Raw genomic sequence first — 14,908 nt, forward strand, 5'->3', positions numbered from 1 at the left:
TATATTGAAAATTACAAAGCATTATTAGAAGAGATTGAAAAAGACACAACAAAATGGAAAAATATCCCATGTTCATGGATTGGAAGAATCAACATAGTTAAAATGTCCATATTACCCAAAGCAATATACAAATTTAATGCAATCCCTATCAAAATCTCAATGTCATTTTTTTAGAAATAGAATGAGAAATCATCAGATTTGTATGGAATCATAAAAGACCCCGATAGCCAAAACAATCCTGAGGGAAAAAAGAACAAAGCTGGATTTATCATGCTACCTGACTTCAAATTATACTACAGAACTACAATAATCAAAACAGCATGGTATTGGCAGGGAAACAGACACATAGATCCATGGAACAGAATAGAGAGCCCAGCTATAACACCACAAATATACGGACAAATCAATTTTGGCAAAGGAAGAGAAACACACAATGGAGTAAAAATAGTCTCTTCAATAAATGGTACTGGGAAAACTGAAAAGCCACATGCAAAAAAATGAAACTGGATTATAGTTTGTTTTCGTGTAAAAAAATTAATTCAAAATGGATCAAAGACCTAAATATAATTCCTGAAACAATGAGTTACATAGAAGAAAATATAGATACCACACTTATGGACCTTGGTCGTAGAGAACATTTTATGAACTTGAACCCAAAGGCAAGGGAAGTAAAGGCAAAAATCAATGAATGGGACTATATCAAACTAAAAATGATATGTTTTAATATCTGGAAGAACACTTCCTTTTCAGAAATGTTCAAGCCACTCTATGCTGATTTTTGTACATGAACTTTTATTGTATTTTATTTTTACCATTCTAACCATTTTAAGTGTACATTTTAGTGGCATTCCATACATTTGCATTGTTGTGCAATCATCACTTCTATATATCCAAAACTTTTTCATCTCAAACTGAAACATTGTACCCATTAAACATCAACTCTCCATTTCCCTCTCTCCCCAACCTCAGCAATTGCTATTCAGTTTTCTATGAATTTGACTATACCTCATAGAAGTGGAATTACTTTCAGTTTATTTCACTTAGCATAACGTTTTCAAGGTCCATCTACCTTGTAGCATGTATCAGAATTGTATTCCTTTTGATGGTTGAGTAATATTCCATTGTCTGTAGTTACCACCTTTTTTTTTTTTTAATCCATTCACCTGATGATAGATACTTGGGTGGTTTCCAACTTTTGGCCATTCTGAATATGCTTCTCTGATAATGGGCATTTGAGTAGCTGTTTGAGGCCAGTTTTCAATTTTGGGGGGTATACACCCAGCGTTGCTGGGGTATGTGGCAAATCTGTGTTTACTTTTTGAGGAGCAGCCATACTGTCTTCCACAGCAGCTGCACCATTTTCCATTCCCACCAGTGACGCACGAAGGTTCCAATTTAGCTACTTCTAAAAATGCTTGTCAGTGTTTTTTTTCATATTAGTGATCCTAATGTATATAAAGTAATAGCTCATTGTGGTTTTATCTTCATCTCCTAATAACTAGTGACCATATTTTCATGTGCTTATTGGGGTTTTGTGTATCTCATCTGGGCAAATGTCTCTGCAAGTCCTTTGCACACTTTGATTTGGGGCTTTTTCTGTCACTAAATCTTAGGAGTTCATTATGTGTTTTGGATATTAATCCCTTATCAGGTGTATTACTTGTAGATGTTTCCTCCTATTCTATGGGTTGCTTTTCACTCTGTTGATAATGGCCATTGAGAAAAGTTTTTATCTGCCTATGCTTTGGTGTCACACCCAGAAAATCATAGTCAGATCCAACATCATGAAGCTTGTCCTTTGTGGTTTTTCACGATGAGTTTTATGGCTTTATATTTAGTTCTTTGATCTACTTTGAATTCATTTTTGTACATGATGTAAAAAAAAAAAAAAGGATCCACCTTCATTCTTTTTTGGGTATCTAGTTTTCCAAGAACCATTTGTTGAAAAGATTGCTCTTTCCCTATTGAATGTTCTGAGCACCTTTCCATACGATCATTTGAGCATATATGCGAAGGTTTATTTGTGGGCTCTGTATTATACTCAATTGGTTGGCCTTTATTTATGCCTGTACCACTGTGTTTTGATTATTGTAGCTTTTGAGTACATTTTAAAATCAGAAAATGGGAGTTCTCTCAACTTTGCTCTTCCATTTCAAGATTATCCTTGCTATTCCTAGTCCCTTGAGGTTCCGTTGAACTATGTTGGGTTTTTCTATTTCTGCAAAAATGCATATTTAAGATGGTGACAGGATTGCATACAGTCTGTAGGTTGCTTTGTGTAGTATCAATATCTTAACTATATCATCTCTTCCAATGCATGAACACAGGATGTCTTTTCATTTATTTATATTGTCTTCTATTTCTTTCAGCAGTGTTTTGTAGTTTTCAGTGTAGAAATCTTTCACCTCCTTGGTTAAATTTCTTTTTAAGTATTTTACTTCTTTTTCTATTCTCAATCAAGTGTATGTTACTGATTTTGGAATGAGGGGGAGGGGTGGGAGAGAGAGAGAGAGAGAGAGAAAGAGAGAGAGAGAGAGATTGCTTCCCTCCCATTAACATGCCCCAACCAGGGATCAAACCTGAAAACTAGGTATGAGGCCTGACCAGGAATCAAACCCACAACCTTTTTGTGTATCGGACAGTGCTCCAACCAACTGAGCCACCTGGTCAGGGCAGATTTTACTCTTATTTGATGCTATTGTAAATAGAATTGTTTTCTTCATTTCCTTTCTAGTTTGCTCATTGTTAGTGTAATGAAATGGAACCGATTTTTACTTGTTGATTTTATAGACTGCAACTTTGCCATATTTATTTATTAGTTCCAACAGGTGAGTATGTGTGCGTGTCTGTGTGTGCAATCTTTACAGTTTTCTAGTTTAAAAAATCCTGTCATCTTCTAGGACAGAGGTCATTTATTTCTTCCTTCCCAATTTTGATGCTTTATTTCTTTCCTAAATGCTCTCATTATAACTTTTGATATTATGTTTAATAGAAATGTCAAACATGGTCATCCTGTATTGTTCCTGATCTTAAGGGAAAAACTTCCAGTCTTTTACCATCAAGTATGATGTTAGCTATAGGTTTGTCATAAATGGGCCTTATTATATTGAAATTACTCAGCATTACAGAATAACCTCTAAATCATTTATTAAGTTCTCCTGTATTGCCTAATTAAAAGTAGAATCACACTGAATCCATAGGTTAATATTGAGGACACACTGATAATAAATTTGCATTCTGTACCACAGAATATCGTCACAGGAATTGTTACTGGAGAGGAAGAAGAATGCTGGTGACTGAATATAAATTTATAATATTTATGATACTACTTTAAAGGAGAAATATTCACATAATTTTTATAAGGAAAATAAAATTATCAGATTTTGTACAAAGGCAAAAACCCAAACCTATGAATTTAGGAGTCTGTAAGCATTACTATTTTTTACTACTTTTTAAAATTATTTTTTTTCTTCTAGAAGATTCCAAGAAAATGGTGACTCACCAATCGGGGCCAATGATTTAGGTAATATTTCGGTTATTAATAATACTCCATTATGAGACCTTAGAATTCTCCATGGAAATATCATTTTTCAGTTATGTGAAGTTCAAGAAGAAACAACCTGTCATGTGATAATTGACATGTGTATTTATTTTAATAGCACAGATACCATGACAAATGGAAGTAGTAGTATGTGTAGACACATGCAGATAATACAGTGTTTTTTAAATATATTTTTATTGATTTCAGAGAGGAAGGAAGAGGGAGAGAGAAACAGAAACATCAATGATGAGAGAGAATCATTGATCGGCTGCCTCTTGCATGCCCCCTACTGGAGATCGAGCCCGCAACCCCGGCCCTTGACCAGAATCAAACCCAGGACCCTTTAGTCCACAGGCCAGTGATCTAGCCACTGAGCCAAACCTGCTAGGGCAGTGATCGGCAAACTGCGGCTCTCGAGCCACATGCGGCTCTTTGGCCCCTTGAGTGTGGCTCTTCCACAAAATACCACGTGTGGCCGTGCACGTACAGTGCAATTGAAACTTCGTGGCCCATGCACACAAGTCGGTTTTCGGCCTGGGTGAGTCTATTTTGAAGAAGTACTGTTGATATTTGGCTCTGTTCACTAATGAGTTTGCCGACCACTGTGCTAGGGCGATAGTACAGTTTTTAAGAGGTCCCTCAAATTGAACTTTCTCAATTGCTGTGTTTATTTGTAGGTTGAAATATATAAAACCTAACTTGCTTTCCATGTGATAGTATTATTTTTGTAATGGCAATTTGTACATAAATTTTCTTTCTATGCATATCTTGTAGCCATTCATAGCCTTAACCTACTATAAGTTGGGCTAGTTTTTTTCTATAATAGGCTGGTGTATCATACTTTATTTAGGCTCACATAGTTCACACAATATATGTTAAAGCAGTGGTTCTCAACCTTCCTTCATAATGCCGCGACCCTTTAATACAGTTCCTCATGTTGTGGTGACCCCCAATTTCATTGTTACAAATTGAACATAATTAAAGCCTAGTGATTAATCACAAAAACAATATGTAATTATATGCGTGTTTTCCGATGGTCTTAGGTGACCCCTGTGAAAGGGTCGTTCGACCCCCAAAGGGGTCGCGACCCACAGGTTGAGAACCGCTGTAAAGGAAAGGATCAAATATGGTTGCGGCAGTTACATGTAATATAAAGTTTTTTGATGAATAAATGAAGAAAAGTATGTATTACTTTTTTCACATTAGACTAGTTTAGTAAGATTAGTCTTTTTATAAAGGCACCTTAGGTCCGCTAAGTTTTCCTGTTGTCAAAGGGTCATTTTGCCAGTAAATTCAAAGCCATTTTTAATTTATTAAGTATTTAATAATCTGTTTATGAAGTAAAAAGAGAAGAAGTAAACATGACATATGCTTTGACCTAGAAGAATTTAAGAAAAATAATGGCAGTGTAGAAGCAGAGGTATTACTGAACAGCATTTCTAAGATTTTAGATTTTATTGTATTATTTCTTGCTCTCTGGACAGACAAAAATGCATGTTCACGTTTCTATGCATAATTTATCCATGTGCCCTGGTGTTTCATTTCCTTTCCTAGAATGTTCTTAGTAATGAAGATTGTGTCTTAATTTGGGGGTGGGGTTGCATGAGGAAGGATTGATAAGATAAGGTATTATTTGGAAGAGTGCAAAATAGATCTATGTAATCAATTAATAGAACTTCATGAATGACTTATTCCACAGACTCACTTTTGGGGAACAATGTGAATGAAATTTCTAACAAAATCGTAAGAATTATAGATTGAATAGTGGATTAAACCAACTAGAATGGTATAATATAGTCTTTAAATGATTTTCCTCTAATATAGTAAATTCTAATTTTTATAATAATGTTTCCTAATTTTTATAATATTCCAATTTTTGTAACCTGGTGGGGTTACTACAGCACAAAACAGGAATAACTGCGGTCCCTATTAAGAGTTTCACAAGTTGGACCCTAAGCCTGGAATCCTATTAGAAAGGTTCTATGGTCACAATGAGCTGGATAAACTAGATTAATAAACTTTTTCTTCACTGTAGTTTATAGATGATCTCATCAAAATTGAAATGTGTCAACTATTTGAGACCCAGCGTTCTCTCTCTCTCTCTCTCTCTCTCTCTCTTTCTCTCTCATTCAATAACTTTCAAACTGGTTTTATTTTTTCTCAGGTGAAGGACTCATTGCAGTGGTGGTTCTTACTGTACGTAAGTTTCCCAGACTTGGATACCACTTAAATCAAAATAGTAATGTGTATAAGTGCATTTTTAATTATTTTTTTAGTTCCTATAGTTTTTATGGCTTAGAATGAAGTAACCCAGTCTAGAAATCCCTGACCTTTTATATGATAATAGAGGCCCGGTGCATGATATTTGTGCATGGAGGGGGGGTCCTCAGCCTGGCCTGCACCCTGTCCCAATCTGGGACCACTGGCTCCTAACTGCTGGCTTACCTGCCTGCCTGATCACCCCTAACACTCTGCCTGCCTCATCACCCCTAACACTCTGCCTGCCTCATCACCCCTAACCACTCGCCTGCCTGCCTATTCACCCCTAACTGCTCACCTTCCTACCTGATCGCCCCTAACCGCCTCTGCCTTGGCCCACGCTGCCGCAGCTTTGTCCGGAAGGATGTCCAGAATGACATCCAGAAGTTCGTTTGGCTGTCCGGTCTAATTAGCATATTATGCTTTTATTATTATAGATTCTACCCTGTGTTTGGTTATTTATATTCTCTTGTAGTCTATAGGTCCACTTAGTAACAAATCCTAAATATTGCAAATATGTTTTGAGTAATATTCTAAATTAAGCAAGGACTCTTCTCTGGCTTACTGTGCACTTTTTCAGTGATTCCAGAGAATTGCATTTTGACAGTGAAGAGTCCAAGTAGAATATGAATGTATATGGGCTTAAATAAAATCATATTTCTGCCCACTGAAATGTAACCAACATTCATTTCTTCTGCTGGATTTTGAAAGTTGGTATTAGTTTTTAGAGTTACATGTCATTTGTTTTCTGGTTTCTTGTAGTTCTTGGCGTTGCAGTAGTTGGCACCTGTGCATAGAAATGTCTTCACCTCAGGAAAAGACAGTACATTAAACATGTTTCTTGAACTTGTTGTTGCTTCTCACTCTTGATGTACTTGTGCAGGTTTTGTTTGCACTCTATTGCATGCTGCCTGGTTTCCAATGTGCTTGCGTGAATGTGCTGCATTTCCTTTCTAAAATATTTTCACCGACTTTTAATATTATTGTAATAAGACTAAGCTGTGTAGATTCATTTTAACTATTGTGACTATAAGAAAAATTCCTTTGGGGGGGTTGAGGTTTAAGTTTTGCAGAAAATCATGGCTCATTTGTAGTGCCTCCCCTACCCTAGGTTTACTCTATTCCTACAGTGGATTGGAAGCCAGGACTAAATTTAAAATAGTTCACTGTAGAAACTGACAATTCTATTCACTGAAATTTTTAGGATAAAAGCTTCCATTTGTCTGTATATCTGAAGTCGTTGTAAGAAGTTTTGTAGGTGTCTTATTCAGGTCCCCAATTTGATTTCTTTTCATTTAGAGTTGTTATTTATACATGTTAAACTGGGGAATTAAAAGCAACATTGTTTGACTTTCCTCTTATGTTCTCCTACTTAACTCGGTTGCAATAAAGCTCAAGGTTAAACATAAAGTTGCTGAGAGGGGTAAATTACCAAGGCACCTCATTAACTTTATCTGCCTTTTTATCTATAAAAATGAAAAAGTGGGGAATTTCAAATAGAAAAAAAAATGTGCACATATATTTTTTTCTAAGGAGAATAGAATTTGTAAGCATCACACTTAAATTTTAATTAAATAACTTGCAATGTAATAAAAGACTTAGAATAAGTCCTCAAGTCTAGATCAAGACTGAAATATTTGACTTTCAGCCATTTGTTTTCCCCTGTCATTTTTGGAGATAGTTTTGAAATCAAACTAATATTTTTTAAGACTTCTTGTATGTGTGGTTTTATCATATATTTTTCTTTCATATTAATCATTGGCGTTGAGCGATGTAATAAGAGTACATTCTTCACTCATAAAAGGCTAAAACTTTTTTTTATATTATTGTTTATTTTTTTTAAAACACCCACAGTGCCTTCATTTGAATCTTGTATCATACTGCAGAACTCATGACTCTCTAATTGTAGTGTATTTTTAACATTACATATATACAGCACTCTAAGTAGGCAGTGCTCTCTGTGGAATGTTTTTACAGTTCCAAATGGTTCGTGTTGCAATAACTTCTAAAGATAGCAAAATAGCTTTGTGTTCCTCACTTTCTTTCTTTAAAATATCACCGCATCAAAATACTTTAAAGTTCTTAAATAAACCTGAATCAAACCCTCTAGCTACCAGGTAAGGGCTCTATTAAAGGTGAAGAGGTGTCTGAGCGCTGTAGCCCTGGATTCAAGGCTCAGTACCACAGCTGATCTGAGGTTCCATGTCCGCTGAGCTCCAAGTGCTGCTGCTGCTGGGCCTGGACCACTGTGAGTAACCAGGGTGGAGACCACCATGGATGTGCGTGTGTTCTTGAAATATGAATAAGCACCTTCAAGTTTATGAGCAAATGTTTCTCCTGTTTTAGGTACTTGGATTTTTTAAAGACTCCTCATCTTGTGTACATGCTCCAGAAAGGATGTGGGGTAACACTTAGCTTTACCTGCTTTTCTTTAGGAAAAGTAAAGATTTGTATTATATCTCTACACTGTTTGGTGTCCATAATCACTCCTCAAAAAAAATGGCTGCCATCGCCTTAGAAGCTAATTTATGAGACTCTAACATGTATAGAGACACTTCTTTATTCCTAAGGGTAACTCTGGAAGCAAGGTACTAGACATAGAGAAGCAAACGTTGCTGTTGAAACTTGGTACCAAATGCCTTGATGTAAACTTGCACTTATGATGATTTGGAATACAATTTCCCTTCTACAACCTTCATGCTCAAGTGGAAAATTAGCATAAGGACTCCTTTTTGAGATTAGTAAACATATTTAAATCACTGATTGAAAATGGCCATGAGGTAAGAGATATCTATCCTCCCACTTATCATATGGGGAGCTACTTATTCTAAGTTACAATCCAGAGTTTGGGAGCAGATTCTACACAGGCCAATGGGAAAGGCAATTTCTTGGTAAAAGCAAAGTGGCGTCTTTTATCTCAGGGACAAAGGTTCCTAGTCGAAGGGCAGTCAGGGCCTCCCAGTCCTCTCTTATCTGCTTGATCTCTGGGATTCCTGGAGCCTAAACCAACCAGTTTTCAGACTGTTATGAGTTTCAAGATATCTGAAGCTCTCACGGTTATTTTAATGCATGCTGAGGTTAATATTAAATAACTGTCGTGAGAAATTCCATTTTAGATTTTCATTGTCTTCAAATGGCTTCATTGTTTTTATCAAATAAATGTTTCTTAAAATTTATATCAGGGCTTATTTATCTCTTTTATATATATTAGATTTCTATTTTAAAATGGATTTGAATAAAAAGATTCTACTACGGTGGGGCCTTGACTTACGAGTGTCCCAACTAACGAGTTTTTTGAGATACCAGCTGTCTCTCGGCCAATTTTTTGCATTGAGTTGATAGAGTAATTTGAGTTAACGAGCTCCTTAACGAACTCGGTCTCGGAACAAATTAAACTCGTAAGTCAAGGCCCCACTGTAGTATAGAAAATCAAATGAATTGACTGTGAAACACAGAAAAAGGAAGTGGTGTTGGAGAGCTCAGTGACAGGCCTACCCTTTGCCTCCCTCCCCACCACTGTCCTCAGGACCTGGCTCTGTCCCAAGGGCAGTCCTGGGACAGTGGTGGTTCACAGAGCTGGCCTCCCACCAAGAGAAATATTCTAATATGCAAACCGACCTGGAGCCCTTGCACTGGGAGGCATCCCTGAAGTGCCTGCTGTGAGGAGCAGACTGTGAATCACTGGCTGGGCCATTTGAGCTTTAGTCTGTCTGCGATGGTGCATTCACTGAGGCAGGGACTACGGCTGCATTTTCCAATTTAATGGTTATTAATAGTTAACCATTCCCATTTAATAGTTAATAATCCAATCAGGACTGCAAAAGATGTGCTGTCAGTATAAAATACACACCAGATTTCAGAGTTGGTAAGAAAATGTAAATTGCATGTATATTGGGTTAGGTAAAATACATTGAAATTCACTTTCCCATTTCTTTTACTTTTTAAATGTGGCTTCTAGAAAATTTAAATTACCCAGGTGACTCATTATATGTCTTGGACAGCGCTGGACTAGAATGATAGATTTTAGAAAGATGCCCCTTGTTACAACTAAAGGGCAATGTCAACTTTAGGTTTTTAGGAGGATCTCTTGCCAGAACACATGATTTGCCTCACAATGGGGGTAAATGAGGCATTACTGAACCTGAATATTGTTGAAATTGGTACCATCTTAAAATTTTATCTTAGAGCCAGATTTTAAATTGTGATATTAGGAAAGCACATGTTTCTCTCCAGTCTTTCCCATTGGAACTAAATTAAAATGAGAAAACATGTGCTAAGTGCTTAAATGTAGCAGCTCTCTATTTCTTGGTTTAAATGGAATAAAAAATACAACACAGTATAGAAGAAGAGTAAGATTAGTTAACCATTGAAATTACTTAAAAAGAATGATTTCTTTCTAGTTCAGGGCTCAATGGTTTTTTCCCATTGTCCATTCTCTAAACAGGCTTCTGGAATTTAATTTTTGTTCTTAATTATGTTTGTCTCCGATGCAGTCTCTTTACCTTGCCTCGTAGGGAAACAGAGGTCACTGTTACACACAGCACGTAGCAGAATAAATCAGCCACCCCAGCACCACAGACACACTAAATGGTTTCCCAATCCAGTGTATCAGTTTATCTTTTCATCTGTTAAAATGTTAAAATAAGCAGTTAATCTGTATAGCTAAAATTTTTTTAAAAAGTATGGAGGACTCGCATAAAATTAAAAATACAACTACCAGATGACCAGCAATTCCACTTCTGGGAATATATCCAAAGCAAATGAAGTTGCTATGTGGAAGAATAGATATCTGCACCTCCCTGTTTAGTGCAGCATTATCTACAATAACGAAAACATGGTACAACCTGTGTCCATTGACATATGACTAGGTAAAGAAAAGGTTATTTATGTATGTCCTGCCATTTGCAACAACATGGCTGGACCTTGGGGGCATTATGTTAAGTGAACTGAGTCATACAGAGAAGGACAAATACTGTTGACCTCACAGATAGGAATCCGAAAACCAGACTCCTCCAAAAAAAAATCATATTTGTAGTTGCCAGAGCCAAGGGTTAGGGGGCTGGGGAAATTGAATGAAGTTGGTCAACAGCTATAAATTAAGCAGGTACTGGAATGTAATGTACGGCATGATGACTATAATTGGTAATAGTGTATTGTATATTGGCAAGTTGCTAAGAGAATAGATTTTAAATACTCTGATCACAGGGAAGAAAAATGTTTTTGGTAAGTATGTGAGGTGATGAATGTTACTTAAATTTATTGTGGTAGTTATTTCACAATATACACATTATTAAATCATTATGCTGTATATCTTAAATTTATACAATGATATATGGAAATTATGCCTCAGGAGTCACCGATGCTGTGGGTCCTCAGAATACACTTTGAGGCAGGGGTCCTCAAACTACCGCCCGCGGGCCACATGCAAATACAAATATTGTATTTGTCCCCGTTTTGTTTTTTTACTTCAAAATAAGATATGTGCAGTGTGCATAGGAATTTGTTCATAGTGTTTTTTAAAACTATAGTCCGGCCCTCCAACGGTCTGAGGGACAGTGAACTGGTCCCCTGTTTAAAAAGTTTGAGGACCCCTGCTTTGAGAAGTGAAGCCTTGTAGAAGCAAGGTATAGACAAGTGGTTCTCAACTCTGGCTACTCCTATAGTCACATTTCCAAGGACATGAGAATTCTCAATGGTTATGTATGTGTCAGATGATGTTGGGAAGTCTTTTGAGATAGAGAACAATGATGAGGGATCAGGCGGCAGTAATTGCTTGGGGTGTCAGGTGAACTGATAGCCCCATCAGGGGTCTGTGCCTTGGTGGAAGGACAGTGTTCCTGGCCTTAAAAAAGAGGGGAGGCTTCATTCTGGCCAAGGAAGCATTTGGACACCCTAGACCCATGGTTCTCAACCTTCCTAATGCCGCAACCCTATAATACAGTTCCTCATGTTGTGGTGACCCCCAATTTCATTGTTACAAATTGAACAGAATTAAAGCATAGTGATTAATCACAAAAACAATATGATATGTGTTTTCCGATGGTCTTAGGCAACCCCTGTGAAAGGGTTGTTCGACCCCCAAAGGGGTCGCGACCCACCGGTTGAGAACGGCTGCCCTAAACTATGCAATACTCCTTTCAGTCTTGACTGTGTTCAGTGCAGGACGACAAGCCTCCTCCAAACTACTGGATCCTGTTTACCTCCCCTGCCACAGCCATGGTTCAGAAAAAGGACTGAAGGAACGATTTTGTGAGATAAATGGACCTGTGGGTTTTCTGGAATGAGACTCTTTTTATTTAGTTGCTCACTTCTGAGAACACCTTTCCTTTGACAAAAGAAGAAATGGGGAATGGTTAAGTAATATTCATCAATCTCTTATCTTCTCAGTACTTCAATTTATGCCACACAGTCTTTTGCCCTACATAGCTACCACAACCACAGGAAGAAAACATTCTAGTGAACTTATAATTTACGTGTAAGGCTAGCACTGTGATTATCAGCAAATGCATCCTGGGTAGTTCAGGTGTCGACCATCCTGCAATGCAGAGTGCAAGAGGTACCTCCTTAAACAATGGCTGCTAGACTCTGGTTATGAATTGGATCCCAATTAACTGCAAGGGGTCCTTTGGGGCAGGTATATTTTTCTCATGGTCAACAGTTTTACACATCACCTCCACATTAGTGTCTTATATGCTCAGCTAAGAATCAAAACATTGTGTTGTTCAGGGAGGAACAGGAATTTCCATGGTTTGTTGAACTCAGAAAGGCTTCACTACATCTCAGATGCAGAATTGTGTAAATATATATGAACTTCTGTAATTCCAGAAGGAGCATTTGAGTTTTGTACTGAGAGCTTCCATTTCCTCACCAACCTCTCATTCCTTACCCTATGTGACAGAGGTTCTATCTGCCTCATTCTATGAACAAAATAGATATGGATACAGAAACGGGATTATTACAATTTTATTCATTACATGATTCCAGATGCAACTGGTGTTTATAGAGAAAACTGAAAAAGCACAAAGAAAATGAAATATGCATAATCCTTTCAACTAAGTTAATTTGGTATATTTCCAACTAATCTCTTTTATGTGTACCAATACTCACTCTGTTTTATAAAGGAAATGCCAAACGTCACATGCTGATTTGGAGTCTGTTTTGTACACTTACAAATCTATCAGTTACATTGATATTTTTACACTGCATGCTGCATAGGATTCCCATAAATTCCTCAATACTGTTTCCAGACAATTAGCATTTTATATGTTGCCAAAATTTGACATCTTTGCTCACAGCTCTGATGATTTCTTTGAGATAAACTCTAAACAAAAGTGGTGGTGTAAAAGTCATGTCCATTGTAAAAGTTTTAACGTACAACAAAGTTACATTAAAAACTAAACATTTGAGGATGCTGCTGCTCCCAGTGCGTTTACTCACAATTGCTGACATTTTGATTCTTTGCCAACTAAAGAACAAAATGTCAGCTCCTTTCGTATGCTCTTTAATATCCCTCCTTACTCTTTTTAAAAACCAGTCTTACAGATTTACTCACGACTCTACCAGTAAATCTTGCTCATTCTTAATGTTCCAGAATTGAGATGGTTTCACCACAAAAGTTCTCCCTCTTATCAATTCCTACTCATCCCACCAATCACGGCATTAACCACATCCAGGAATTTGACACTTAATACACCCTGTCCTTAGCCTTTTCCAAACATATGTATTTTGTCTTCAATAAAACATTTAGTTCCAAAATGGCAAGGGTCCTATAGGTTGAGACCCAATATCCTTAAGGCATAGTGTTTAATAATGTACCTTCCCAGGGGCCTCTCAAGGGACTAGGGGCAGAGGCATTTATATTGGGGTTGGGGGTGCAGTGGCCAAGCCATCTTGGTGGTTATGAAATCTACCAGGCCTTGAGAGGATTCAGTGGCAGACCTTCAACCACGGAAATCTCAACGATTGTCCCTAATTATGCCTGATTAATGCCAAATTTGAGCAAAGACCCTGGCTCTGTTATCTGTGGAAGTGGGGTGTCCACCAGTGGAAGAGGGGAATCCCTTTCCCACTGGGGGCTCAGGGTCGGGTCCTTATGATATCTCGAGAAAGAGAATTTTCTGAGACTAGATCTGGAGGCCTCAGGACAAAAGTGGAACCGTAGGGGTGCTGGCACCTACCCAACCTGCTGTCTGGGCTCTGGGTTTTTATTTTCAGATCCATGCGCTTTAGTCTTGGATCCTGGCGTCCTGGAAAGAAGCAAGGACGACTGGGCCAGCTCTCCTTTCCTTTCCATCCTTCTTGAGTGGGGTGCTAACTGCCTGGTTAAGGACCAGGCACTGACCCCCCATTTCTAGGAAACCTTGGCCTTGCTTCCAGCAGCGGGAGCCCGAGCTGCCAGTGGACCCAGTTGGATGAGACCTTGGCCAGGCCACGCCCCGTTCCCTCCTTGGCTAACACACAGCCCTGGGGTCTCCGCCCCGCCTTTGAGTCCGCCATTGGCCCCGCCCCAGCGTGACGCAATGGACCAGACCACGCCCACTAACGGCAACGCACTTGACACTTTTTGAGTCTGGGGATTGTTGTGTCTGGTAGCCGCCCTCAAAACCACAAAAACTCCCTGTCCCTCAGGTTTCCCGCTGATGTCCAGGACAATGACGGCATCTTACCAGCCGCGCAGGGCATCCTCCCGCCGCCTGGAGAGTCCCTTTTCTTGGGGCTTCCTTGGGATCCTTTTGCTGGCCCTAGAGCTCCTGCTACCCACATGCTCAGGTAGGGAAGGGAAAGGGTGTCAGCTCTGGAGGGAAACTAGAGCGGGTAGGGGAGCTGGTCTACAGGAGCGGAGGGCAAAGGGAACTTTGCTTGGTGTGTGGGGGAGGAGGCTCGGGCCTTGGTGGACCCAGGTGATGCGAGTTCAGGGTAGAAGCCTTAGTCACAGATCCTCCGGGTTGTTCTGTGGGAGATCCAGGAGGGTGGGGACACCATAGGGCCCTCGGTGAGGGTGGTTAAGGTGGCAGGTACAGAGCCTTGCCAAGCGCTTGGTGCAGCCAGTGTTTGTCTGGAGCCAAGCTGTGTGCCTAGCAAAAGCTTGCAGGTGTTTGAAGACTAAGC

General features: G+C 38.7%; 2 protein-coding genes across 2 annotated transcripts in view; both read left to right on the forward strand.

Annotated features, from left to right (window-relative positions):
- LOC102260864 (membrane cofactor protein) overlaps window positions 1-12,037 on the forward strand; it is a 73,638-nt gene extending 61,601 nt beyond the window's left edge. The window contains exon 8 of the mRNA XM_014528935.1: window positions 11,958-12,037. Coding sequence (XP_014384421.1) covers window positions 11,958-12,037 — 80 coding nt within the window. The remainder of the gene's footprint in view (window positions 1-11,957) is intronic.
- Window positions 12,038-14,354: 2,317 nt separating this feature from the next.
- Window positions 14,355-14,908, forward strand: part of LOC106723853 (membrane cofactor protein-like) — a 27,585-nt gene continuing 27,031 nt past the window's right edge. Inside the window, exon 1 of the mRNA XM_014528939.1 lies at window positions 14,355-14,569. Within this exon, the coding sequence (XP_014384425.1) occupies window positions 14,440-14,569 (130 nt within the window). The 5' untranslated portion in view covers window positions 14,355-14,439. The remainder of the gene's footprint in view (window positions 14,570-14,908) is intronic.

Source organism: Myotis brandtii, unplaced genomic scaffold (genome assembly GCF_000412655.1).
Source record: "Myotis brandtii unplaced genomic scaffold, ASM41265v1 scaffold661, whole genome shotgun sequence".
Classification (NCBI taxonomy): Eukaryota; Metazoa; Chordata; class Mammalia; order Chiroptera; family Vespertilionidae; genus Myotis; species Myotis brandtii.